The sequence below is a fragment of the Dunckerocampus dactyliophorus genome, chromosome 11 (assembly GCF_027744805.1).
Source record: "Dunckerocampus dactyliophorus isolate RoL2022-P2 chromosome 11, RoL_Ddac_1.1, whole genome shotgun sequence".
Lineage (NCBI taxonomy): Eukaryota > Metazoa > Chordata > Actinopteri > Syngnathiformes > Syngnathidae > Dunckerocampus > Dunckerocampus dactyliophorus.
In genome coordinates this window covers 23843690-23871090 of record NC_072829.1, presented here as the reverse complement: position 1 = coordinate 23871090, position 27401 = coordinate 23843690, and the positions used below count along the sequence as shown (strand labels likewise).

Sequence of the window (27401 nt, the reverse complement as noted above, 5' to 3'; positions counted from 1 at the left end):
AGTTTCCCCAATGTAGTGCTCTTTGCATTCCTCATCTTTACAGTGGATGGAATAGACCACATTGCTCTGTTTCTGGTTTGGAGCCTTGTCTTTAGGATGCACTAATTTTTGTCTCAGGGTATTTACTGGTTTGAAATAGGTAGGAATTTTGTGTTGCCATAAGATCCTCTGGAGTTTATCAACATCGCAGGGACAATGCTAGTGGTCCTCAATCAGCAGTACATCTACACCTGAAAGCTACCAATCACTCTTTTCAGGACAGCGAGGTAAAGATTTTGGCCAAAGAAAACAGATGGTTTGAAAGAGGAGTAAAGGAAGCTATTTTTGTCAAACAACAGAACCCATCATTGAATCGGAATGGTGGTTTGAGGTTTAATTTGGACCCTGTGTTCAGCAGGTTACTGAGACCAAAACCCACAGCTCTTAGTCTTGCAAATGAGGTGAAGGCAGGGCCGAGCCAGAACAATAGATGCTAACAATCCAGTATCAGAGTCGTTCATACCCATTTCAGGGAGCGACACTTCCCTTTTATCGGAGGTGTGAATAACAGGATAGGATTATACCACTACTCCGCCCAGGCTTAGTGTAACGAACCAATAGGAGGAGGGTGTTGGCACACCAATTCCGCCCACTCTTACTGTATTTAAGGCCTAAGCTACCAGCACTTATTAGTTTGCTGACGAAGCTCTTCGGATGAGGAGCGAAACGTCCGACACCTTTTTCACAGAAGTACAGATGACGTCTCAAGAAGCCTTTTCCTCGATGGACAACTCCTGTACGACTGAGAGCCTACACAGATGTAGAGTTAAGCTAAATCCTGCTACTTGTGTGTTTGCATTGGTAAAGTTTCCATAGTTTAGTACGACACTGTGCACTAATTAGCAAAACGACATTGGTGCATGGCGCTGCTACTGTTAGCACTAGCAACCTGCTGATAGTTATTGATATGCTGAACGCGCTCTCACATCCCCACATCTAATACGTGTCAGAGTGGAATGGATAAGTGGACTGTACCTGCTATAGTTTACTACATCATTGCAATATAATGATGATAAACAGATAAGTGCAAACACAATGTACAGTATTTTATGTGCGTAGAGCAGTCAAATGTACTGTAACTCTATGGCTTAGCTCTATGTTGTCTAAAGCTAACTAAAACTAAATGCTACAAATTTTATTGGGAAATGAAAATGACAATCTGTTTGAATGTAAATAGAGATACAAGGGCAGTCTCACTATAGTGAACATTTGTGTGAATGAGGTGGGTTGTATTTGATTATTTGGTGATATTTTGTTGACAGAGGAAACATCATGACAACACACAGCCTGCCTGCCTCAGATGCCTGCGAGCGTCTCTTCAACCGTGCTGGACTGCTGCTGTTCACTGCAAAGCCAACAAGGATGAACTCTAGTAACTTTGAAAGCCAACTGCTGCTCAAACTCAACAGTAAGTTGCGAGTGTAATGCTCTAAAAATGGACATTTTTATTCAAAAACACAATATTTTAGCCTGGCAATTGTATTTTCTAGCAGCTGGGGTTTATTTGCCATGTTTGTTATGTCACAGTCAGAGTAGTGTTACAGTTTTGTCTTAAACATCTTGAAGGTTCCTAAGATATAAACTTTGGTCTTCTTGTCAGAATCAACAATTTAAGCAAATTAAGTGCTTGCATTGTTTTAATGTACCTGTAATTATTTCAGATGTTGTGTGTCAACATGTTTTATTATTTGGTCTTTTTTTGTAAATCTGATAAAAAAAAAGCCTTTAATTAAAAACAACCAGTTTGAGATATACAGTATATCTCCTTGTTCTTGCACTACACAGGAGAGAACCTCCTCCTGCTAAAAAAAAAAAACTAAATACAGTACAATTTTTTTCAGTGCTCCTTCCACCTCTGAGAAAAACAAAATGATCCAACTTACAGCGCCCATGTCCGTAGCTGACTGACAGCTGACTAGTTGGCATATTTTAAGACATGTAGCGAAGCCTGCATGTTTACAAAGCAGTGCCTCTACACGGTGTGGCTCATCTAGCTAGGGTTGGGTTAGAGGTGGTATGGTCCCCATGAAGGAGGGAGGGTTGTCATGTGATGGAAAACCCAGAACTTCAGAAGTAACTGTTTGACAGCCTCGTCTCTCAACAGTGGAGCAAACAATGAGGGACATGATAGATTTTGTTAATGCTCATAAGCAGGCTCCAGGGACACACACTACTGTTATAACATCATTAAAAAGTCGAGTTTGCATAATAGGGGACCTTTAAAGGCATTGCTACATTATTAAATTGGATACAGGATTTGTTGTGCACCTGAAGCAAATGTATTTAAAGTTACATGGTGGTAAACTGTAAAATAATGTTTTGCAGGAGTAGCACTAGACCTGCACTGTTGTTGAGCACTGAGAAGGATTAATAGCCTCTGTTGCCTCTCTAAGTTTTAAAACCGTTTACAGCCGCACTCACTTTGACCGCTCTTGCTCTGTCGGGTTGCACAGTGTTGGCCCTTTATAGTGGAGTTCCTGCTTGTCAGCATGTTTGTCCAAGTTTCTCTCATTTGGGAATTCTTTGTGCTCAGACTATGCAAATTTCCCGTAGAAAGCTAATGTATTTGAACTGCGCAGGGATCATTGTGGGACAGGTTACTGATGTGACGGCATGATCACACAGTAATAGAGAGCCAGATGGCCTGTGTGATTTCCATCCATACATCCATTTTTTTCCACTTATCCGGGTCCGGGTCACAGGGGCAGCAGTCTCAGTATGGAAGTCCAGACTTCCCGGTCCCCACCCACCTCTTCCAGTTCCACCAGGAGGACACCAAGGCGTTCCCAGGTCAGCTGTGAGACGTAATCCCTCCAGCGTGTCCTCGGCCTGCCCCGGGGCCTTCTCCCTGCTGGGCATTTTCGGAAAACCTCACCAGGGAGGTGTCTGGGAGGCATCCAGACTAAATGCCCAAGCCAGCTCAAGTGGATCAATGTAAAAGAGCAGCGGCTCTACTCTGAACCCCTCCCGGATGACCGAGCTCCTCACCCTATCTCTTAGGGTGAGTCCAGCCACCCTACGGAGGAACATAACATAACAATCAACACGCTGTGTTCAGGGTGGCAGGACGTGGTGGGTTGTCAAAACACCTGATTTTCTTATACTTGGACTTTTTCATGATCAAAAAAATGTAAATGGCTACCCTGTTGACTATAAAAATTGAATTTCACAAGTTATGATATATTTTGTAGTACAGTTACTACTTGCCAAGGTCCGTGCGTCGATCACAGCTTTTGTCTTGACTCAATGTTAAAGCAATGGGAACCAAAGGCACTATTTCCCGCTATGAAATTTGCTCCAACTGCTTTAATATTTGGGGTAGAGAAGTGAATGAGGTATCAAATTAAAGTGCAAATCATGCTTTTATCAGACAGAATTCAACACAGCCCTGATTTTACATATTTCAAAATTTTGTAACATTGCTACAAAGACTGCACGATTTGGCCATTACAAGATCATTTTGATTCATCATTTGCAGGAGCTGTGGAAAACACTGTATTGTGGAAAACACCGCGCACAATTCATTTATATGTCTATGGTGTAGCGGGAATGTAAAAAAAAACGCGGAAACAGCGGCAGGCAGACGCAGCAGTTGCAAGATGTTGTTTACAGCCACGTCGAGAAGCTAAGTGCTGATGCTGTATCCATTAGTTTCGCAACAGATATGTGTTAATTCAACGACAGGAGATATGTTACACATAACGGTATCAGCGTCGGGTCATATTGGCATATTGGATATCGGCAAAAAAGCCAATATCGGACATCCCTAATAAAAATATATGATAATTATGCAACATTTCTTTTAATATGTTTTCTTGCACTTTGTAAAGTTGTGGAATTCGGTAGAAATCAGGCAATTTGTACTGTCTAACGCTTGCAGCATTTCTTGAAATACAGGCTTTTCACCTGTATTAAAGCAGTATTTATTTTGACTTTCTGTGAACGCACACAATTTTGCCCTGTTCCGTTTGTATTTACTTTGCCGATCAAATGCTGAGTGAGCGTTGACTGTCAAGACAGAGGCTCTGCATCTTGATTTATAGTTTGTTTTTGTTTTTTTCCCAGATGGGAAAACTGGGTCAGGTGGATATGTTTGAGGAGGGCAAGGTTGTTTTTTTTCCTTTTATGCTACTACCACCTTCAAATAAATTGGGCATACTGGCGCGTTTGTGTCGATAGGCTCACCTTGTTCATTAATATTCCTACACAGGGGCTGCGGCATTTGGCTTTGGAAGCATCTTTTTCCCTCCTAACTTGTACTACGTTACCTTGCATTGCTCCTCATGAAGCTCCACTCTTTTGCTGTGTGCGTGTGCTAGCGGTCCTGCCTCCCCCCACAGAGACAAGGCGACTTGATGACCGACAAAAGGTCACGCACAAGAGGTCACTCTGTTGGCTGTTCTCTATGGAACGAAGTTGTTGCATTAAGCATGTAGTGTAGGTGCTGAACCAATGCACAGTGAAACCTCTTACTGCCTGTTTGGAGGCGAGAGACGAGGAGAACAGCCACGCATTCACATGGCAATATATGGAGGCCAGCAAAATGATCAAATCCATTTTCATTTATCGTGTTATTCATTTATTTATTCATTATCACAAGATTTTTTCTTTTCTGAATGAGAGATCTTTTCATATTTTAATCATGCGAGATCTCGTGACACCCCTTTTCAACAGTATAAAAAACACAACAACGGGTTTTGTCTTCCTGTCTGGGAAGCTGTTTATAAATCACTTGTGGTTGAAAACTGTGAAATTGTGAAATAGAACAGCAGCTACTCTCTGCATATACTGTACTCTCGCCACAGTATTCACAGCATCCATTTGCATTCAAAGGCACAGAGCACCTTGAGCACAGAGAAACAGATGCACGGTCACTGCAAAGGTGAGCTGCCAGCAAACAACAAGCAAACAAGACTCGTGGTCATCACGAAGGGGCAAAGGTCGGCTAATTACACCGTGGTCGTTCATCTGGCGAACAACCACGGCTTAACGACACGGAGTTGCAGCTTGCATGCTGAGAGATGTCACACGGATTTAACAAGCACGGAGCATTAAAACTGTGAAATGAAAAGCATACAGTATAAAAATGTTAACGCGTCAAAGAAAAAAATGTGTTCGGAGAAAGAAATGTGAGAGATGTGTGTGGAACAAAGCGAGAGTGAGATGGAAAGCGAGAGACAGAGAAGGTGTGAGAGGAGGAGGAGGGAGGTCAGTGGAGATGCTGAGATGGGTGGAGGAAGAGGAGGTGGAGAGGGGGGAGGTGGGATTGAACTGGGCCCCCGGTGCTCAGCTGTCGGTGCTTCCTCTGCAGGTGGGGCCGAAGCAGTGCCAAGTTGCTCTCTCCCGCTCACACAGACACCCATGCATGGCTCTATAATGGACGCTTTACACCGGTGCCAGAGAGAGAGGATGGGAGAGAGTGACAGAAAAGCGAGAGAGAAGATGGGGGGGGGGGGGGGGGGGGGGGGGGGGGGCTGCTGCTGCTGCAATAAGAACGAAAATGCTTTCAGAAGTAGAGAGAGAGGAGGTAAGGAAAATGCCTGTGAGATCAGGGAAAATTGTGAGACAGAAAGACAGCCAGACATCTCCATCAAGCCATTAGACCAATCAAGACAGGAAACAGACGCGACCTTGTGCTCTGTAATACGATGCCGCTATTGGTTTAATTGATCTAAAGTCTAACAGGATCAAAGTACGTCAGGGCAGAGCCTCGGAGCAGCAGCCACCTCCACCACTACTGTCACTGTCCATTAGGGGGTGTATGAATGCGCTCTTGACAATAATTAATCAAGGATGATTGGTGGCTAGCATCCACCTGAACTAATGACTTAGCAAAGTCTTCACCGAGGGACTACAGGTCATCAAGAGACGACGCGGCCTGCCATCACCTCGTTCATCACTTGTGATTTAGATTCCAAAAGCAATCTCAGTGCTGCATCACCAGATGGCTCTTATTGTATTGTCTTGAGGAATGCTGAGGCAACCCGAGTGGCCACATGTCGCTCAAGCTGCCAATGAAATGCTCCAGAAGTGCGGAAGTGGCTACAGGTACAGCGCTACCTTGAAATTACCAAGCCCCAAAAGGACGTACAATTTTCAACTTTTGCAGGTGGCAGAGCTCCAAGCTTTATTTTAAGATGTACGGCGAAGCCTACTTTTTTTTTTTTTTCTTTTTTTTTTTATTATAAAGCTTTCCTGTGAGCGTATACACGGCATACATGGTAGGCTCATCTGGCTTGGGCGAGTCAGAGGCTACATCGTGTCCATGAGGAAAGCAATTTTTCCTTCATGACATCATGAAAACTTAGAACTTCAAAAGTAGGGATGTGCACCGAAACTTGGTACCATAATGACGCCAGTGCCAACATAAACTGCAGTAAGCAGACTGAAAAACCAAGTGCCAAGTCGATATTGGTGCCTCATTTCGGTGCCAAAATGAGGTATAGTTATCTCCGCCTAATTCCAAGGTTGACGTCATCTTTCACCTGCACAGGTGCCAGTGAGCATCTAGGTAAAATGCTCAGGCCAAAACGCTGGAAGGTTTGGTTCTCAGACTCGGCCACCTGCAACAAAGGCTACAAGGTGATATTGTGCAAGCAGCATTTTGCAAGTAAGTTCATTTTGCAAAATTACTACATTGTATGTAGCTCGCTATGTAACTAGCAAACACCGGTGCAACGGGAGTCTAACATCGTCATAATTGTCTGTCAACTATCAATTTGTATTCGAATTGTGCGGAATGTACATTACGCACGTAAACTACTGTCAAATAGTTTTTCTAATTTAATGCACATTTCAGTTCTGTACTGGTGCTGGTTTTGTTTTCACAGTTTGTTGTGAATTGTATTTCATATTGATGAATTTATTACAAAGTTATAATATTTTTTTAAGTAATTGAATTACTATTCTGTTCAACTGGTATGTCAGAAAATTCTGTAAAAAGAAAAACGTATTGTTTTCGGACAAAATTTGCATGTTTTTCTTTACTTGTGTGGGCACCGTGAAGAGAACGGAACCGTGTCAATCTGTATCGGATAACGTAATGCAATATACAGCCGTCTCTTGTTTATCACGATAAATGAATTTCCGCAAAGTACGATTCGATATTAATAAATACAACAGTTTAGTAGTAATATTATTAGAGCCCTGAAGACATGAAGTAACACTCTATCATGTCGGACATGCCATGGCTGACTCCACGCAGTGTGCAGGTAATGTAATACAATGTCACGTCTCATCAATGAAACTTTACTGACGCCCAGTGACCAGAATACAGTAGCAAGGGACGACTGTATCAGAGTAGTGTATTAATAATAGCGGTAAACTTATTTTTATGCGCCCTGTGATTTACTGGACACCAGTACAGGTGCACCCTGCCTCTGGGATAGGTTCCTGCAGCTTGACCTTGAACAGATAAGTCAATGGATGGATGAGGACAATTGCTTTGGAACCTGAACAACCTGAACAGTGTCGCTGATTGTGTTTGACCTTAAATGTTTAACTGCATATGTGTCACCCTCCGCACCCAGCACTTTCTCCAAGAATTAGTTTTGTGATTGTTTAGCATCTACAGTCATGGAACCATGCCTGGTACAACTAAAGGTACATTTGTTTGGACAAATATAATGATGATAACAAAAATAGCTCATAAGAGTTTAATTTAAGAGCTGAAATCTAGCAACTCCCATGGTTTTCTTGTTAATAACCAAAATCACTTAAGTTCTTACATGAATAGCTATAGCATTGTACTGCCAAAAAATGTAACTCTTATGAGCTATTTTTGTTGTCATTGTTATATTTGTCCAAACAAAGGTACCTTAAGTTGTATCAGGCATTCAAATGGACAAGAAACTGAAGAAACAAGGGTGGGCTAATCATTTTTTCCATGACTGTATAGCTCCACTTTTATAGGTTCATGTACCTGCGGCCAGCCGAGCCAGACTGATGACTAGACTACCAGAATGAACTGCTCTCACTCTTTTTGGGCAATTTGTCAATTTTCCATTCCTCTGCTCTCCTCTGGCCAGGGTTAGGTAAAGCTGACTTCATCAGATGGACAACACAGCAGGAAATAATTTTCAAGCGTGTTACCTCATAACAAAAAAGATGGCTCCACTGCAGGAGGCCATCCTTTTTGCCTTGCAATAAATCTGCAACACTACCATGTACCATTTAGTTGTTAGTAGGATTACACAAAAACAATGTGACATAAAACAAAAACATGAAAATTTGTAAAACTGCCATTTACTTTTTGCTGTTGATCTCGACGCAGGTGCGGGCGGATCCAACATTTTCTTTGTCCATCCTTGTGATATTAACTCAAGATTCTGCTTAATTTCTCATTGAATAATGCATGAATCTTAATGAGACTACTTTGGTCCTTCTATGTGGAGCTTGCATGTCTCCTTGTGCACATGTGGGCTCCCACAGGGTCCTACTGCTTCCTTCCACAGCCCAGAAAACAGTCATGTTATGTTAAATACTCTATATTACTCCTCGGTGTGACTGTGAGTGTGACAATTTTGAGAACATATCAATTTATCCTATCTGAATTTGATAGACTTTAAAGATAAGAAACTACGAATAATGGATGGAAAGTCTCTTGTCTTTTTTTTTTTTTTTTAATCGAGACAGTTCTCTCTCTCTCATATAAAGTCACCAGTGACCACAAATGTCACAGAGGCCACTCATGAAGCACTCAGCTTCTCCACACAATGGCAGCCACAATATACGACAAACCTCAACACCGGTGTCGTCAACAGAATAAATACAAGCATTCTTGCTCCACAGAGATACTTCCCTCTATTTAATTATCACTCTTGTCAATTCAGGTAGAAGAATACTGCACCTGACAAGGCGTGTCCCCAATCTCTCATCTCGCGTACCTCTGTTTTTTTTCTCACCCAGACATTCAGCGACACCTTTTCAGCAAACAGGCAAATCAAAAACTTTGTTTGACGCACCAAACGCTCAGATAACGTTACAGTGTCGAGGTGCCGAACCCCTTTGACAGCTCTGAAATGGGTTGCATTAAATTTTTGACAATTGTCCCGAGTTTTTCTCAAGCACATTGCATTTGCACAACAATGGCTGCCACACAGTGTTTGAATACCATCCCAGACGTGTGGTTATATACAGCTATCTTTCCCATTCCAAGCTAAAGCAAATCTGCCTTCATTTTGTGTCAAGTCTGCTGTCATTCGCTGGCTACAGAAATGCAGTCCGCTTGGCTTGTGGATGGATCACCACCTTGAGATGTGTGCGGTGAGAGAGGACAATATGGAAGTGTTCATTCCACAAGGAGCAGCTCCAACGGGGTCTCACGTCAGAGAGCAAATCACACGTGTTATTTTCAAAGGTCAAAGCGAGCTGTAATATCAAAGTTAAGGCAGCGATATAGAAGAACACTCATACATCTTTTAACTATATGACTTGTTGGTCCGCTTTGCCACACTGTACAATAGAGTAATTTGGGGCAGCATTCATATTAACCTTACGTTACGTGTCAGTATTTCAGAGCACGCATTTCGCAGTAACCCATCACATTGGTTTGATTAATTTAGTGTCTCTGGGGGGTTTATGGGTGGTCAATGTGTTGTGCTTCCTGGTCCGAATAAACCAAAGAGATTGATGTCAACCAACATAACAAAATAGCAGGTAGCAAACCAGAATTGTGGAAACTGTAACTCGTTGCAGGAGAGATGCCAATTGCCATCCAGAATAGTGCTGATGTGCCCTTGAAGCAGTGCCAAGTGCCCTTGTTGTAGACTCCATAGAAAGAGGAAAATTGTAATACCCATAGAAGTAGGACACATTTCTCTGTACTAACTTCTCAGTACAATATGGTTAAAGTGACAATAAGTTGACAATGATAATAAAGAAGAATTGCGGTTAATTGGTGTGTGAATTTCCAAAGTAGGATTCCTTATCTATAATATGTATGGAATATTTTTGTAGTTCCAGCCTTCTAAATACAATTTTTAACATTATTAAGAGCCCTCTAGACTTTAAGAAGACATTTATTGAAACACACATGAGCACAAGTCTTATTTACGTCTGAAATGGTTTATTTTCTCTGGTTATATCTACTATATTGGGTAATACAAGTGTAAAGGTGACTATAGGGGTGTTATTTCATGTCTAGAGGTCTCTAATAATGCTAAAAAAAAGTATTTAGAAAGTCAAAAACAGATTTTGTATGATCTAACTATGAAAAATTCAATTTATTAATATTAAATCCTACTCGGTGAAAATTCACTTATCACGGCTATGTCTAGAACCAATAGAATGCTATAAAGAAGGGATCCCTGTATAGGTAAATACTAGGGGTGTAACAATTTGTTTTAATAACGATTCTGTATCACGATTTGTGGTCGCCGATACGATTCAAGGACGATATTGGTTTTTGGATATTGGATTCAGTAACTTTAAATCGATTGAATACCTGGACACCGGACAGTGCAGGTGACGTTTCCTAGATTCCTGTTGTTGTGTTGTAAGGGAATCAGGAATAAATTAATTATGGATATGAAACAAACAAGTAAACAACAATTAATGGCAAGTGCATTCACATTTTATTTGAATAAAGTGCAACCAACTCTTCAGGTTGAATTAACAATGACTGAATTAACAGGTTGAGTTAAATCAAGTCTGTGATTAATTCTATTTGATCTACATTACTTTAATTTGATACCTCATTCACTTCTCTACCCCAAGTTTTATAGAGGTTAGAGCAAATTTCATCCCAGAGAATGGTACCTTTGGTTGCCATTGCTTTAACATTGAGTGAAGACAAAAGCTGTGATCGACCCACGGACCTTGGCAAGCACAACCGTACTACAAAATATATCATAACTTAGGTTGTGACATTTGTCTTAAAAGTCATCAGAGAAGCCATTTAATTTTTGTTTGATCATCAAAAAGTCCAAGGAAGAAAATCAAGTGACATTTCATGTAGGCCTCACGACACACGCCACACTACAAATTGCATGTACACCGCAATTCCGGGGCAAAATTAACATATTTTGCACCATCAGATTTGTACTAAATTTCATCTGCAGATAGATATTAAAGTGAATTTATATCCTACATACCTTTTATCTTGTCCTGAGGCTCCGATCCATGAGTTGGAAAGGCTTAACGTTGGATGAAACTTTTGATCTGACGCCACGTGGTCCAACACTAGATAAGTATAAACTATATAAGTATAAATCCACTAGAAATTGTGGCGATGACATCACAGGCAGACTGACACGAGTGTAGCGTCCAAGGTGTAGGGCGTCTAGAGTCACTCTTCACAGGAGAAAAACTCACAAACCTGTGCTCTTTGGAGAGGACGTGTCGGCTCCATTTACTCCACTGCACGTATGCCAACCACACTGTAACCACATTGCAACCACAACAGCTGCCTTTACATGACGCCAACGTGCGCCCCACTCAACAGGCATGAATAATCAACTGACACCAAATCAAAGTGTTACACGAGTTTAAAGTCTTTATCATTAAAAGTGGTTAAAAAAACACACAGCCATATAAATCCTGACGTGCTAAAATCCAATGCTGTATTTCCTAAAATCGATTCAATCGATTGATTACCTTTCAAGCCACGTTAGATCGATGTATGTCGTCCAGAATGGATTGATGTAGTTGGATCGTAGGGATATAAATTGATGCATCCATGAATCGTTACACCCGAGTAAATATACTAAACCTAAAGTTACACTTTATGAAGTAGTACTATAAATGAATCTTTGCTATACAGTACTTTAGAGTAGTCGGTGTACTGCTGGTATAGGCTGGATAACTGTCAAAGTTTTTCTTGTATTTTTTGCTCATGTGAAGGCTAACTTGAGATCTAACTTTGTATCATTTCCTTGCAGGAATGCAGGTGTACTTTGGTGTGAATGAATCCCATTTTGCACATACTTGTGTACCATGTTGGTAAGATGCTTTTCTCAGTCTTTGTGTCCTATATTTGTTTATTAATTACGTGTTATTCCACAAATGTCCCTATTATAATTCAACAGAGGGTACATCACAATAATTTATTGCCACTTTCACTTTCTTCTCAAAAACAGCCCCCAGGATCCCGGTAAATTGCTGTAAATGTTCAAAAATGCATTTCACACTTGCGTTTAATATGCAAACGAAGCATATGCTGCTCAATTTGTTGAAATTCTGTGCCTTTCGGGGTTAAGGTTACAAAGAACACTTAAAACATTGAGAGCAAAGTCGTCAAATCACAAGCGGATGCAATGTTATTGAAAAAAATACGACCCACAACACTTTTTGAAAAAGCTGCCGCAAAATCAGACATTTTGAGTCCCAAAAAAAGCCAGCGAAAACCTGCAGGAACTGGTTTACTGATAATAGATTGCTTTACTATTAACAGTCGATAACGTCTTTTTACACTTGTATGACATTTAAGAATGTTACCCGCACACTTAATGAAGGTATTATGATGGCGCCAGACTGACATATTTCCTAAAAAACAAACATTCATTCTAAATTTGAACAAATCATTGATTGATAAATTGCAATGAATTGTGACTGCATGCACCAAACGTGGCAGTGGTTGGGAGCTCACTCAATGTGAGCTTTAAATCCCACAACTGTATCAGCATGATTTACAAAAGCAGATTGATTTGAGCTCCAATAACATTGTTGTCGGTCATATTTCTGTCCCGTATATGTCCGTGAATTAAATACATGCCAGGAACAATGCGGCAGTCACTCGCACGAACGTGCGCCATTAAATCACATGTGGAGCCTTGCAGGGACATCTGCTCATGTTGTTGGTGAAATCATGCAGGTGGTGTTCATTAGAATTCCATTATACCCACAAATACTGGGCACTTTGACTTGAATTTCAAGCATTGTAAGTGAGACATTAGTAGTAACAAGGGTAATAAATAGCAATGTAATACTGGGAAGTCTATGCAGCTTATGCACAGTAGAGCTACTGTTATACATGCAACTGTAATACAGCACATAGTTACATCAGTATGACGACTGCAATATTGGATAGGAAAAAAATGGTCCTCCTATTGTTTTCTCCAACAATGTAAGAATTACATCATAATAAAAAGCAACTCTTCCACAGTAATTAAATTCTGAAAGGATGTGCTGCTTTTCAAGTAAGTCTGTCAAATTTGGCATTATCGGCTTTGACAGTTTTTATTACACAAATGCTCAGAACTTGCACGAGTGACAGTGACAACACATTTGGAATAACGGGACAACTGTTATGATTAAGGTGGGAAAAAAGCTTAGGAGGTCAATCTGTGGTGGGCCAAAATTAGCATCGGACTTACAAGATCAAGTAATACCAGTATTTCAGAGAATCAAACGAGCAATTAATAGTTTAACAATTAAGTGAATCACAGTTATTGTGCTCGAGCAGACTTTTCTAATCTGTCATAATTTGGCACAAAACACACCAAAATGGTAGAGGGTAATATTGGATTGTATTGTTCACTTTTGATCACAAGAGGCATGAAAGTGTGTGTCAGTCATTACATCACGCTTAAGTCACTCTCACTTAAACCTCTGTGATTCCCATCAAATCAACTGAGGAAATTGTATAGTAATACATCACTTATACGTTGAGCACACATCCTTTGCAAAATGCATTACTGTAATCACAAAATACGTATTATAGAAAAGCCATTAAGTTCCTCATTTTTTAAAAATATTTCAATGTCTAATCCTGTTTCTGTAATCAGCAACTAGGCTATCTTTCACTCGGATTATGAATCGTCTCACACTTTGCTGACAACTATGCTTCTCACACTACTCCCTTCGCATGGTTCAAGGTGTTGCTGTTGTTTGCTATATAGGTGGTGTCTTGCATTTAAAATCCCATGGCACATGTTGCACCCGCCCAATAAAGCCCAAGCATTTAACACTCACATTTATGGTCCCCAATAACCCAGAAGTCTTAATAAAAATGAAAGCTGACATTGGCATGAAGGATCCGCCACAGTAGCTGTCTTTAATTTCCAAGATGTTCCATTAAAATGGGAGCACTTCCTCACAAGCGGGAGAGCTTTTATCCTGATTGCTTACAGGAAGAGAGGGGGGTGGGAAGAGAACAGTGACCTTCAGCACCTCTAAAACCAGCCCTTCCAGCATGCAGGACACGTGAGCAGATATCCTGTATCCATCGAATGCTATCTATCCTATAATGTGGAGTACAAAAGCATTGAACAATAACTTTTCTAATAAAACAAGATGTGATTGATTATAATTGACTTCAAATTTGATTTAAGATGTTTTTTTTTAAAAATATAGTTTTTACCATTCAGAAATTATAGCCATAATATGTAGAGGAGCTCCGTAACCAGGGACTCAAAAGTATTTGGACACAGTAACATAGTTGTAACTCACCATTTTCAACACATGCACAATTGTGTCTTCAGTTTGAGATAAAAAAAAAAAACATTGTCTCAATCAGAGCTGCAACAATTAATCAAGGAATCGATGATTAATTCATAATCCAATTAATCAACAACTATTTTGGTATTCCTTTTTGGATTTTAAAATGCAAATATCCTCTGATTTCTGCCTCTCAAATGTGAATATTTTCTATTTTCCTCAGTCATCCATGAACTCAGATTATCCATCCATCATTTTCTATGCCGCTTATCCTCATTAGGGTCGCAGGAGTATGCTGGAGCTGACTTCGGAGCGAGGTACACCTCAGACTGGTATATAGACAAACAATCATTCACGCTCACATTCATACCTATGGACAATTTAGAGTCGCCAATTAACTTAACATGGATGTTTTTGGGGGAGGAAACCGGAGCACTCGATGAGCAAACTCCACACAGAGATGCCCAAGTGGGGTTTCAAACCCCGGTCTTCCCGATCTCCTGACTGTGTGGCCAACATGCTAAGCACTCGGCCACTGTGCGGCCCGAAATCTGATTACCTTATGTGGTTTAGGCAAAAGAAAATATTCACATGCATCAGCTTTGACTTGGGAAAACAGTGATCGACATCTTTCCTCTTTTGTGACATGTTAATAACTAACCCCACACCATTAACTGTGTTTGGTTTATGTTAATTTGGTCCATCTAGGGCAGGGATCACCAACGTGGTGCCCGCGGGCACCAGGTAGCCCCCCACGACCACATGAGGTGCCCGCAAGCCTGCTTTTCATTCAGGTTTTCAGTTATTAACGAAAGACCAGTAGAAAGAAATGCATTCTGAAATACAAAATGTGAGTTGTGGACACCAGCATTTTGTTCATGTTCTGGTAAAACAAGCATATTCGCTTTGTTTGGGTTTAAAATAAGCTCTGAAAATAAATGTTACAAAAATGAGTAGGTGTTGTCTATTTTCATTTTGTAAAAGTAGCTCTCACAAGGAAAAACGTTGGTGACCCCTGATCTCGGGCCTAACCGATCACTTGATTAATCAAAACAACAAGCTTCAGATTAATCAGCTAAGAAAATAATTCATAAGTTATTTTAGCCCTAGTCTCAATACCACACGACATGTGAGGCATTTATGACGAGCTAGTACAAATAGACATGTCTGAGGATTTTGGTGACGTGCTCATTAGACGATAAACCTTGTGAAATATGCTAATGATAATTAGAAGATAGGAGAAAGCAGCACATTTGCATGTTCAATTAGTGCCAGATAGATAATCCTCAGGACTGGCTCATGTCCTTGCATCAGAACTTCTTCAGCTGCTATGTTGTTTTTGAAGCCAGAGAAGAAAAAGATGATGGGCACATACTGTAGACCCCCCTCTACGGGAACACAACTGTTGATCTACGTTTAATAAGCCAATCAAAAAAGCTCTCCTGCCGCGGGAGGCTACGCTTTTAATGACCATTCCTGCTTCCCAAGTGCGACTTGATTTTTTGGCACACAGCAGACAGGAAAGCCATCTTATTAATGGTGACACATTCTGCAGGAAAGGGCGGCACAAACACACAGCGAGAGAAGAAGGGGAGAGGGACACATGGCGAGGAAGCGTGTGGTCCTAGCATGCTTTTACTGTCTGTGGAGGCAGGGAGACAGATGGGTGCAGTGAAGAGGGGATTAGATGGAGGAGGCAGGGCAGGAACCTGGGTCTAAAAAAAATATCAGCCCTCACGGGAGGATGTCCAGGCAAGTCTTCATGCTGGCCAGAAAGGGAGGTGCGGCGGGTGGGGGGTGGTCTTGTGATGGATGTACCCAATGACTAGAGCTATTGGCACGCCCACATGGAGACGCCACCAAGGCCAGGCCAGAGGAGCAGGCAATCAAAGAGAGGCCGGAGGGCTCGGACGATATAGGAGGATCCAGCTTATTAAATAGGCTTCAGGAGGTGCATGGAGCATCTCAAGTAAGTTGTCACCCTGCCACCAAAAGGACTGTGTGCCACATAGAAAGTGCGCTCAGTAGGCAGCCATGACAGGCTGTGTACAGTGCGAGTGGGATTACTGTCATTAGATGCACACACGCATACACACCAGGGAGATCCAGAACAGTGTGTCATCCCTGATTTACCTCTATAACCTGGGTCTCATTATCCTGCATCTGAGCCACACAAGGAAGACTGCGTGTGAGTGCACACTGTGTATGTGGGAGTATCCCACAGTGTCATATTAGATCATATTCTCCTGAGTGCCGAATTCAGTTTGACAAAACCGACTCCACACTGCAACCTCTAAAGTCGAATGCCCCTAAAGGTATACAAGGTAATGCCTCTCTAAAGTGGAGCTCCGGAGGTTGAACTGCTCTCACGCATGACGTGAAACCTCCCTGCATCACACGAGACCAAAGCAAATCTTGCGAGACTTCAACATTTCTGTGTAACTCCATAAGCATACTTTGCTTTTTGTGATGCCACCACGGGAAAATCTGATGACAAAACCATACTACCGGAAAATGAACTTACTGCAATGTGAGGGTAGGCCTGTAGCGGCTAGGAATGTGCATAATAATCAATTATTCAAGAAAGAATGTGGTCAGTTGGATGGGATTGTGTGCAAATTGTAACCAGCAGTCACGCTGTTGATATTGTCTCAACTAGTTTGTTGGTCTAAAGAACAACATCATAATGTCAGCTATCCACTCAGATCTTTATATCCAGACCTTTATTTACACATATCCAGCCATACATCCATTTTCTACGCTGCTTATCCTCACTAGGGTCACAGGTCAGCTGGAGCCTATCCCAGCTGACTTCGGGCGACAGGCGGGGTACACCCTGGACTGGTCGCCAGCCAATCGCAGGGCACATACAGACAAACATTCACACTCACATTCATACCTATGAACAATTTGGAGTCGCCAATTAACCTAACATGTCAATAATTGATCAAGAAAATGTAGTTGAAGGCACACCTCTATTTGCAACACGTCTCAGACATGGTTGCTCAGTACAATAGTTTGAGTTGACAATGGTAATTAAATCAAAATAAATGAACAGTGGAACTAAAGCTAGTTGATATGGCAAAAAATCCATCCATTTCCCTCATGACCTGATAAGGGTCACGGGTAACTATCCCAGCTGACTCGTGGCGATCATGATCAGGATAGATACTTTCCATAACATCCAATCTCTATTATCACAATTTTTTATATTGTTTTTAACCTGCCAGTTTGAAAGCATCTGTACTAAAACACTAAAGAAACTGGAGATGAATTCAAAATGTTATGAACATACACAGTAAGTAAGTAAGTAAGTTCAACATGTGCTGGCAGCAGTGGCAGGCAGTGCATTTGCTCCACATCACTTTGGATAAACCCAAACCACTGCCACACAACCAACATTTCTTCTCAACAACAGCCTTAACTTCAGAGGTTAACTCCAAGTCATGGCTGACGTCTATTTTGCTGCCCTCAGCTCCACGTTCGGTCATTCTGTTGGCTTTTCCGGCAACGTACAAATGGAAGCCCAGCAAGAAAAGGTTGACTCCGATTGAGTATTATTACAGATATGTCAGCTATAGTAAATATGCTCACAGCTGATCACCATAATCAACCTGAAATTTATTGCGAACATCAATCACGATCATCAAATCCTCCAGCCCAATGGTCGAAAATGCCAGCACAATTTTTGCAATTCCTGTTGCGTTATTAATACACTGCGTGAGTCTAACTGTGTTTGTAACGTTTTTTTATGACAACACATCCCTGTTAGCAGCGGGTTAGCATGGAAACCAGGACCGGAAGTGAATGTCCCCCACCTCCGTCGCCTGTCTATAATGTCATCAGCAGTTAACTCCGTCGTTCGTTAGTAAATAACACAGTTGCGCCACAAATCTGCTTTTCTTATTGATCACGGCTGCTAAATAACCCACAATGGAGCCAGCGGAAGTTGCAAGTGCCAGCATTTGATTAAAAAAAAGTGATAAACAACACTATTGAATTCAAGAAGTAGAATGAAATTAGAACGTTAACACCGGGCAAACTCATTACACAAATGCAATACATGAAACCACCTGAAAGCAGCTGTGCTCGTGTAATTGTAGAATTCATTTGAGTTCAGATTTGCACTTCCAGATGCTTTTTGATTTCATCTCAGTTTGCTGTGTTGTCTTGGCAACAAGAACATTCTGGCAATTTTGGCTACAGTGAGAAAATAAAGGGGGGTAAAAAAAAATGGAGGGAAGGGATGGAGGACGCAGAGGTTGTTTGAGCAGATGGAACTATATTTCATCTTTTGGAATTGTAATCCAGTACCAAATGTTGTATAATTGCACAGATTAATACTGCGTTAAATCTGAATGCAAGTCCTGCCTTCCTGTTCTCAACTTCCCAAGGACCTTTCAAGTTTTTACTGGCTCTTTTTTTTTCCCCATCGCTGCTACGTGTACTCCCATTCAGCGGGGGAAAATACCCGGTAATATCGCATTTACTAGGAGGAAGATGAGATGCACTGGCAGTATAATAACATGCTACATGAAGCGTAGCATTATAGAGTAGGAATAAAAGCAGCTTTAATGATAAAAATTAAATCCAAAAACATCAATCATTCATCTGCTGAAAACGAGGCAGTTATTAATATTAATGCAAATGGGGTGTGCAAACACATCATGAATTCTTAACATGTTTGTTGGGAATAAAGGAGCCTATTCAAATATATTTTGTGCTGCAAAAGTAAAAAAATAAAAATAAAAAAAGACACAATGTTGCCGTGTAAAAATCTATATAATAGAGTGGGGAACATCAAAACATTCCACTTTATCTCAGGCAAGAATGATTTATTTATTGCTATCCACTTTCATGTGATAAACAGTAAAAGCATCTTATGTTCCTAACCATGTGTGCCCGAGCTACCTTGTTAGCGGCTAGTTTACAAGCTGAGGATTTGTGTGGATGTAAAATGTTAAGATTTCTCATTTGAAATATTAACCAGCACATAAACACAGCTTTATTACAGGATGGATGCAGAAACCCCCCCGACTTCAACGGGACGAGTAAGTATGTGACTGGATGTAATAATTCAAGGTTAAGAATGATGCGGTGCCTGCACGGCTCTGCAGGGTGCAGCGGGAAGTTGACATTCTCGGATGGATCCCACAGTGCCGCCTCATTCCAATAAGCCAAAGCCAGAATTTACCTATAAGCAGCAGGGACGTTTCTTAATTCAATGATGCATTAGGCAACTATGGCTGTGAGGGATGTTTATTGCAAGTCCGGGTTAAGCACACATGCTGCATTTAGTATTAAAAACATGGCCAACGAGAGTAGTATATCATCATGAGGAAGCATTAAGGAAGCCTGGGGATAAACAACATTTACTATAAAGGAAAAAGCCATCGTGAGTGTGTGCGTGTGTGTGTGTGTGTGTGTGTGTGTGTGTATGTGTGTGTCATTTAGCAGGACACTGAAATGCTCTTCCAAAGAGCATCTTTTTAATCTTGTCCCCCACCCAAAATACATTTTACCCGCAGGTTGTAAAAGGCAGGGGATAAAAACAAAGCAGCAAAGCATCACAAGACCCACATGTGGAGTTGCAATTTCCCTGTGGTATTGAACAACACAATAATTGAAATGCAAACACCTGCTCCGTACAACATTGGTCATGCTGTACCGTACATTACTCAATGACTCGCTCCCTGCCTTTGCCAGCTTCTAATATCAAGCAGCCTACATGCCAGCAGGCAGGAAGGTACTCAACAGCTGCATCAGCACCCCTCCTAACCCATTTTTTAACAGCACCGTACCTTCAGAGTGGTGGGAAAGGGTTAGCAGGCTGACGCAGGAAGCTCCGATGCCAGAACCGAACACAGTGATGCGATTGGAGTCTCCTCCGAAGAAGCCGATGTTCTCGCTGATCCACCTTAAAGCCTGGATTTGATCCAGTAGCCCGTAGTTCCCTTTAGCAGCCTGGTCCCCGGTACTGAGGAAGCCTAAAACACATGCACATTAAGAGATTTGAAATACACACACTGTAGAGACATTGATGTCATGTTACACTGAATGCTAAAACATGCTCTTTAGATCCAGTCTAAGAACGGTGGCAGGTCTGGGGCTTCAGTGAAATATGTAACACACGCTATACGGGCAGAAGTATTGGGAGACGTGCAGGAAAACGAATGCGTTCCCAATGGCAGCTTTACAGGGTGGGTGAAAAGTCACTTCCTAATTTAAAATACTACTAAAGTGTCTGCCAGGACATTTAACACACTATGACTTCTTTCTTCGGGATTGGATAAAGGAAGAAGACCCTCGTGCCAACCCAAAGACTTCGATATAGGCACTAAATTGGGATGGCCTTGTCGTGTACACCACACTCCCCACTTAGCTGCAGCACCCTTAACCTCCTCTTGAATAAAATGCATGTCCTTCCTGTGACCTACAGTCATATGCAGAAAAACATAGGAGACGCTCCGTTATTCTCGTTAGCGTGTTTCATTTCAAAGAATGCATTCCATGTGGCAGATGTTTCATACACGCTACATCTTGGAGCGGCCTTTTATTGTGGCCAGCCTCTGGCACATGTGCGCAATAATCAAGCTGTCTAAGCAGCGTCTTGATATGCCACACCTGTGAGCTGAATGGATTATTTGACAGTGTCAGGGACATGTGGTTTGTCATTGCACTTAGAAAATGTTTGATGTCCATTATTCCATTTCATTTGACTAATATTAGTCATCATGACGCACTTGTGTATTTCTATGATGTCACACAGGCTTGCTATGATTATCTGCTCAAGGCTAGAGGCCCTTTGTCTCCAGGACAGCCTTGGATGTCTGGGCATTTTAGCTTTAGCCTCTCATTTTAGATTACCCCTCCCCTCGCATATGCACATATAACAACAACATCTCCTGTAGAAGTTAAGACATTTTCTTTAGAAGCCGTGCGTTCAGCTTGTATTGATTTGTCTCTTTGTTTTTATTCAATTCTACCTCTCATTATTCTCAAAGAACTTGTCTTGTCTCTTGTCTCTTTTGAAGCCAGCAGAAACGGAGATAAATGAGCCTTTTGTGTACATAGAAAAACGTTTAACATCTTTGGAGTTCAGCTCAAGAAAGATGGGAGCAAAAACTTAAGTGTTGTGTTTGTAAAATTTTAAAGTGTAAAAAAGTCTGAAGCATTGAAAAGAATAAAGACTCAGGCAGTACAAGCCCACCATCTAAAATATCTAACAGCGTTTGTGTCTTCATACTTTTGCCATATTGGCTTGAAGTATGCATCTTCAACTTGAAAGGTTATCTGCTAACCATCATGCCAGATGACAGCAACGCTGAAATCCTGACTTATGAGATGACAAGGTTGTTGGTAAAATAGGAGTGTGTGTGACCGCATGTCATCTGGCAGCTTATGGGAAATCAATGGCATGTCTCCCCGGGTGAACACCCATCATCTGATATATTGATCAGTCCAGATGAAAACCTTATGGATCTTGGAAAACGGACAGGGAGCAAATAAAAGGAGCCACGAGAAGATAATCTTTTATCTTCATTTTTAGCATTTGGAATCCTCACACTTTAACAGTCGAAGCATTCCTAGCAGGTACCATCCATGCATATTCTCCCTAACGTCATCTGCTCTGTGATGTCTGAATTGGACAGCGACATTCTCCTGGGCCCTTCAGACCTCATATTAGCACACCGCCCTCTCCCAGCGGCTCTCGCGGGCTTGGGCCTCGCTGAATGATGGGTAATCGAGAGCTGAGGAAGAAGATCAAAGGCGCACGCTCCCTGAAGTCCCAATGGTGGACTCAATGTCCATCAAACCATAGAACATGTATGAGAGGTGACAGCTCGGAGATGTATGGACACAAGGAAGCAGCCCCCCTCCCCTCCAAGGACTGCTAAACAATTCACAGAGAATGTGGTGGTGGATTGCATACCCTTCAGCGGGTCTCAGCTTTGTTTCTATTTCATAGTCCCTGCCTCGATGTAATGATGAGGACTGTTTTTAAAGCCTTGCGGGATAAAAGAGAATCACTTTGAAGACAGCATTGCAAAGCAAAAAGTAAAAATGTGTTGTTTTTTTATACAAAAGTCAAGCGCAGCAATGATCACTGTGGATCAACACAGTTTAGAAAGCATCTGCTCAGGACTCATTAGCTATTCATGCTATGCCTGAAGAACAAGTGTATCCTGACAACCTTTTATCTCTCCTCTTTGTGTGAATCCATCATAATAGAAGGCCTGCCCCACCCTCAACAGCGCACTTGCCATGCCCCCAGCCCGGGAACGGGCCGATCCTGATCATGGCTCGCATGAGGCGGCAGCGGCACAGGCAGCAAAGCAGGAGACAAATGGATCAACAGATGGTCTCCTTCAGACGCATCCCTGAGGATGACAGAGCAGTGTGGCACATGCGGAGGAAGAGAGAGAGCGCCAAGGAGACAGGCGGAGGAACAGAAAGAGACAGGCAGAGGAGACAGGTGGACTCCATTTGAAGAGATTTTCGTTCTTCCTTCTCTCACTGCTCCTCCTTGTGTGTCATCACCACGGAAGGACAACAGCCTTTAACACCTTCTCCTGGGTGCCGGTTACAGAGACCACACAACGCTAAGAATAACACTCATTTACAAGATTCTTTACCACGTGTCAGGTTCTGAAATTTAGGGTATACAAGTACTCACACTGGGCTCGTTCTTGTTCTTGTTCTCCAGTGCACTTCACCCCTTCCCACCCAGCACTTGCTGAGTCGAGATCACTTTGCATTGAGGTAAAAGCCGAAGCTGTCAAATCGATGTCCTGCGCGACTCTCAAGGCATCAGGGAGTGAGGTTTACCAACGTACTCTCGCACAACTGCACCAGCTGGCATCCGTTACATACGTAACTGGCAAGGGGAATGATCGCATTCATCATGTGACATGTCTACAGCTATGGTTGCGTGCCATGGCCCGACTCTGCCATCTGTGCTGAGGCCAGAGGAGTATAGCACGGCATGGAGGCCAGTCAAACAAACTGTGCCCAAGCATGGTACGAATAGCCTTGAGTGAGCATACCCTGTCAATCTTCTTCCCATTATATTTTGGATAAGTCTAAGCCTCCAACTTTTGGCAGGAGTTTTTGGTAGGCCTATCTTTTTCTTGTCTTTGAAATTGTCCTGAAAAAAATATATTAAAGGGCTAGTTCACATTTTTTGACACAAAGTATGACATCCCCATAAGCAGTGTAGTGCTGTTTCCCCTACCTCGTCCCATGAGCCGAGTTCTGGGGCCGCATCTATAAAAATGTGCGTGGAAGTCTGACTAAAAGTCTCCGTACGCCAGAAACGCAAAATGTGCATACGGACAAAAATATTCAGACACACATTCACACAATTTGTGGTTTATAGATTCCACCTTGAGTGGAAGTGCAGTTCCGCCTCAAGCTACGCCCTTTCTACACTTCCACTTCATCATAGAAGGTCAATGCAAACTGACACATGAATGTGGCGTCCATATTTCAGGAGTCTTGATTGCATTGTAATCACGGCTGGTGGGAAGACGACAAGGGTGAAGAAGCAGACTTTCACGAAAGCACTGGAAAAAGTGCCATATTTGACAGCAGTTGCATAACAAAACAAAGATTGAGTGACCGCATGTCCGCTGTCATGGCGGTGAATGGAGCACTAAACATATTTCCAAGACTTCCAGCACCCCAGGTACGAACTAGCTATACTAGCTAATTAGATGCTGCTTATTCCCACCTTGTTTAGAAGCGAACTGTATTACTCTAGTAACAGGCTATCAAGAATCAGCCACTAACATGTGCTGGAAAAAAAAAGGTCATATTGCCAGTGAAGCCTTTATATAACATCATATGATGACTCTTATTGTCGTGATGTTGTTGTTATCAGCTACGTGAAAGTGGCCGTCTCCATGTTTCTATGAGTATGCTTGAAGTTACAATATACTGTATATGTTAGCTGTATGTGAGGTTCGAAAAAAAAACATGTCAGATGAGAGATGTCCCGGGTCATTCGGGAATCAGTCAAAATAACGTGGAAAAAACTGGATAGAGGTGTACCCTCTATCCCTTGCTATGGTTCAAATATTGCTCCCTTAGTCGATCGCGGTTTTTCAACAATTAACAAATTATCGCTGTTTCGTGGTTGCCCATTTTTAGTCCAAAATATTGAAACACAACTTATATGTAGTATATGTAGTATATGTAGTTAGCTATAGCATGTCCAACATGCTAGAGTGAAAAGAAGTTCTACTCCTATTCCGTGTAGAAGTGGTAAGTGTTTGGCTTTTTACTTTGTCTTTCTTCCCCAATCTATTTGAAACCTTTTCTCAAGTTTAGAATCAATAAATTGGAGTCTAAATAATTAGCTCACTATGCTATGCAGCCGTGGCGTCCCTTGTGCCCCTGCAGTGATTAACGATATGGTGTAAACAAAAATAATAGGAGTGTAAAGGTGACTGTAAAGGTGTTATTTCATGTCTACATGGCTCTAATAATGGTAATTAAAAAAAAACAGTAGTAAACAGGTTTTCGATGCTGTAACTATGAAAATATACCTCTCATCAATATTGAATCCTCCTTGGTGGAAATCCACAGACCACGATCGGGTCTGGAACCAATTCACTGCGATAAACGAGGGACAACTGTAGTCTAGGAATGTCGCCATCACTCGATTCGTAGTCGGACATGTTTACTTTCACTATTCCAGCTGTAAACACTGAATGAGTTTGTTGTATAGGAACTTGTCCTGACCTCGACCCAATCAACAAAGATTGTGCCATCTCTCAGGCCCAACATCAGCAACCTCAGACCTCACAAAAGCTCTTCTGGATGGATGGAAACCACCACAAATGAAATATATTCTACAGAAAGATCAGGCATGTAATGGACATGCGTCCCAATATTTGGGTCCACACAAGCAAAGTGTATTTCAAAAGGATTCTTTGCAACAGTTTTTTTTTTGTTTTTTTCCCTGGGCCACAATTATTCCTTTGCAACTTAAAAATGAAGCATTATGAGTCATTAGTGGATGACAAAATATGATCAATCAGCATTGCATATCCATCTGGCAGAATAAAACCATGCTGTCCAATGCTCTATTCAGTGGGGACTTTTTGTTTAGCCAGGCTGATGCTTCTGCATCTATAAATAAACGTGGCCATTAAAATGTAGAAAGGTGGAAACCCACTATCTGAGACAACAGGACAAGCTGCAGGCACCATTGTAAAATAATTATCGTATAGCTGCTGGCAATGTTTTAATTGGAAAGGTGACAGAAAATATTTTCTTTAGGAAAGCTATTAAGATAGCAGTGTAATTGTGTTTATGCCTGGCTGGTTCTATTTTTAACTAGATACACATCCATTGTCTGCTGTGTGTTTTCTGGCCTTAAGTACATCAGATGCCCAGGAACCTGCAGATTTTCACTTTACTCGTTTCCGCCGTGTTTATCAATCTCACAACATAACCGATGACTGGGTCGTGAATACGCTGCGACCCATGCCTCTGAATGCCTTAAGGTTCCAATGTGCAATTTGTAATTTGTAATTTGACTAAAATCTTCAGGAAAAATACACCAAAAGTGTGGACATCAAACCATATTGCAAGTGTGTTTCAATATTTTCGGCTTTTTTGTGACGTTACCGATAAAAGTTGCCAGTATTATGTTCGAACCACAAATGTAAAAGGAATGTGGAGAATGCATCTCTGGGACAATAACCAACTAAGCAGGCTAAGGGGCCAATGTCTCTTCTTAGCTAATGTTTGCCCTCCGAAAAAGATAAATGTGATGCTACTCTAAAAAGCAACAGCAAGGACACAAAAGGTTCCTTCAACATTTGTCAAAAACATGGTTAACCAACAAGAAGACAGGCCGAGCTCACTGTATTGTACCATTGTGGGAAACTCACTGACTCCATCAAGAGAGGCTGGCTGTTCCTCAGTAACAGCTGGATGTATTACACCGAAATGCCAGCACCACTACTTGCCGCAGGACTTTAATGTGATCTTTGTCAACGCTGTTTACAAAGCCCCTGAGTGCTAACGGTAGCGAGCTGAGTTGGCATCTTCTCGAGTCTACGTCTTATTATTTATAGCGCTGAACATTATGCAATATCGTTTGGCTTGTATCACAGTAAAGAGTGTTAAAATGTTACATAAAACAAGCATATATAGTTTTAGATATATCATAGCGTCACTGGGAGGGCTTCTGGCTTCTCAGCAGGCTTTGTAGCACTTGTTTGGAAATGTTCTTAAGATTGTGTGTTTGCTGCTTTGTACGTTATTGTTGATCATCTCCTGGTCTGATTTTGTGTTTGATGTGTGATGAATGTACTCTTTATTTATTTTATGACATTGTGACTGTGGCATGTGTTCTGTGTCGTGATCCCCCCGTTCATTCCCATTGTGTGTTAAACTCATTGCGAGTTCAGTTCTGCGACTGCTTGCCTCAAAAGGAGCAACTTTGGAACAATTTGAAGTGTCTCTCAACATGTCTTTAGCAACTCTAGAGTGCCACGTTGGTGTCAGAAGTGGGATTTCAGGATGGCAACCACTCTGGACAATGTTATGATGAAGACAGTTAGACAGGAGAACATTCAGTATGTGTCTCGGTGTAGAAAACACAATGGGCCTCATTCACGAACATCTTCTTAAAAGTCTTCTTAAGAAGTGTACTTAAGAAGGCTCGGGTTGGAAACTGCGCCACATTCACGACACGTTCTTAAGTAGGGATAATCGTTCGCACCGGTGTTCTTAGGTTGATGAATGCCAACTGCGATGCCCGTGCATGTGAGCCCTAATTTGCATAGGTCACCGCCTATTATTTCCTATATAAGGTAAAAAATGTGCCGTGCGCAACAGGCAGCTGGAGGCGGAGATGGCAACGTGCAAGGGCAAGACTGAGAAGCAGCTGGACAACAAACGAAAGAAAAACTTAAATTCTACTGAAATAGAGGTGCTTTTACAAGGAGTGAGCGAACACAAGACCACCT

The 27401-nt window shown here is 41.7% G+C and overlaps 1 protein-coding gene across 3 annotated transcripts in view; it reads right to left on the bottom strand.

The window, feature by feature from the left end:
• The window catches only part of LOC129189626 (neuroligin-3-like), a 192051-nt gene that overhangs the window by 42428 nt on the left and 122222 nt on the right, over positions 1 to 27401 (bottom strand). For all 3 annotated transcript variants that reach the window (XM_054791496.1, XM_054791497.1, XM_054791498.1), the window contains one exon: positions 20217 to 20402. In XM_054791496.1, the coding sequence (XP_054647471.1) occupies positions 20217 to 20402 (186 nt within the window). The remainder of the gene's footprint in view (positions 1 to 20216; positions 20403 to 27401) is intronic.